At 37.8% G+C, this 1,707-nt stretch overlaps 1 protein-coding gene across 1 annotated transcript; it reads left to right on the plus strand.

The window, feature by feature from the left end:
• HELRODRAFT_174981 (hypothetical protein) lies at nucleotides 1-978 on the plus strand (the record flags this gene model as incomplete). The annotated part of the gene is made up of 3 exons (XM_009022410.1): nucleotides 1-22; nucleotides 165-755; nucleotides 869-978. 3 exons carry the CDS (start codon nucleotides 1-3, stop codon nucleotides 976-978), a joined length of 723 nt encoding a protein of 240 aa, XP_009020658.1.
• Nucleotides 979-1,707: the final 729 nt, after the last annotated feature.

Consider the following 1,707-nt stretch of genomic DNA (forward strand, 5'->3'; position numbering starts at 1 on the left):
ATGTCTGTTTGTTTATGTGTAGGTGTGTGTAATTACGACCTATGTGTGCGTGCGTGCGTGTGTGTGTGTGTCAAATTTGTGTGGATCACTTTTCAGTAATTTAAAAAAGTTACTGTGAATATAACTAACCTTGCTAACCTTGTTTAAAAATCAATCATCTATAGGCGAGGACAGATCTTCGCAGCAGTCGCAGCAGCCACCACCTCCGCCACCTGCCGCCGCTTTCCTGGCGACATCAGCGATGCAACATCTACACATGGGCAACCATCACTTTCGGTCGTTTATGGCAGAACACGACGCTCGTCTGATGCATGAAGCTGCTGCTAGGGCGATGGAGCAGGTCGCCAAACGAGTTGAGGAATCTGCGAGGTCGGCTATGAACCAACAGCAGCAACAATTGCAACAACATCAATTGCAACAACTGCAACATCATCAAATGCAGCAGCAGCAGCAACAACATAGACAGACACCATCTTTCAAACAGGAAGATGTTGGTTGCGGGCAACAACAGAATGGTAGAAACAGTTTAACGCCAGTCATGAACAAAAGATTTTTTGAAGAGTCGGTCTTACAGTCAAGATTCAACACCAATAACAACAACAACAACAGCAACAACAACAACAGCAACAACAGCAGCAGCAGCAGCAACATCACTAACAACAACTTGAATGGTGTCGTTGGAATGCTGCCCCAACCTTTCCTATTAAACACACCCACATTTTCTGGTCCACTGACGTCTAAAATTAAAATAACAAGTATGAACATCACCTAGAAAAAATCAATCTTCGTAAAACATTTTCACAATTTTAAAAATCATTTCCGTCAAATTAACTTTTAAATATGAATTTTCTTCCTTACAAATTTCCAGATAACTCGAGGACAGAGCAGGAGAACTCGATGACGGTCAGCATGGAGATCAATGGAACGATCTATAACGGGGTTCTCTTCGCTAATTCTCCCCCAGCAATACACGCCTAACTTAGCAGTGTTGTTATTGTTATACCGCATAAAGTATTATTAGTTGTAGTAGGTTACACACACACACTCTCTCTTTCTCTCTCTTTCTCTCTCTCTCTCTCTTTCTCTCTCTCTCTTTCTCTCTCTCTCTCTTTCTCGCTCTCTTTCTATCTCTCTTTTTTTCTCTATTTTATTCATTCCCCCCCCCTCTCTCTCTCTCTTTCTCTCTCTATCTTATTCATTCCCTCTCTCTCTCTCTCCATCTCTCTCGCGCTTTCTGGTGGTTACTTCGTTTCTCTTTTTCTTTCATTCTTTCATCATATTTCTCTTTTTTTCTTTTTCTTTCTCAGTCTCTCTCTTTTCTCTCTCTCCCCCCTCTCTCTCTCTCTTTTGTACTCTTTTTCTTTTTTACTCTTACTCTTTCTTACTCTATCTCTATCTCTCCTCTTTATATCTCTCTTTGTCCAATTTTTATTAGATTTTTCAGAAAAAATTATTTGTTTAGTACTGATTAAACGATACACCACTTCATTAATTAGTTACCCTCATAGTTCTAGTTAAAACAATAATTCTTTTTTGATGTTTTTTTTCTTTATATTTTTATTTAATTACAATTTTAATGTGGATAAATTAAGGTTGAAATCAAAGACTTTTAACATTTTACGGTTAAGTTATTAAAAATACTGTTGTAATTTTTTTATTTTTCTTTAGTGTTTCATGTGTATAGAAACATTTTGCTATGGTATTTAT

The sequence above is a fragment of the Helobdella robusta genome (genome assembly GCF_000326865.2).
Source record: "Helobdella robusta unplaced genomic scaffold HELROscaffold_31, whole genome shotgun sequence".
NCBI classification, from domain to species: Eukaryota; Metazoa; Annelida; class Clitellata; order Rhynchobdellida; family Glossiphoniidae; genus Helobdella; species Helobdella robusta.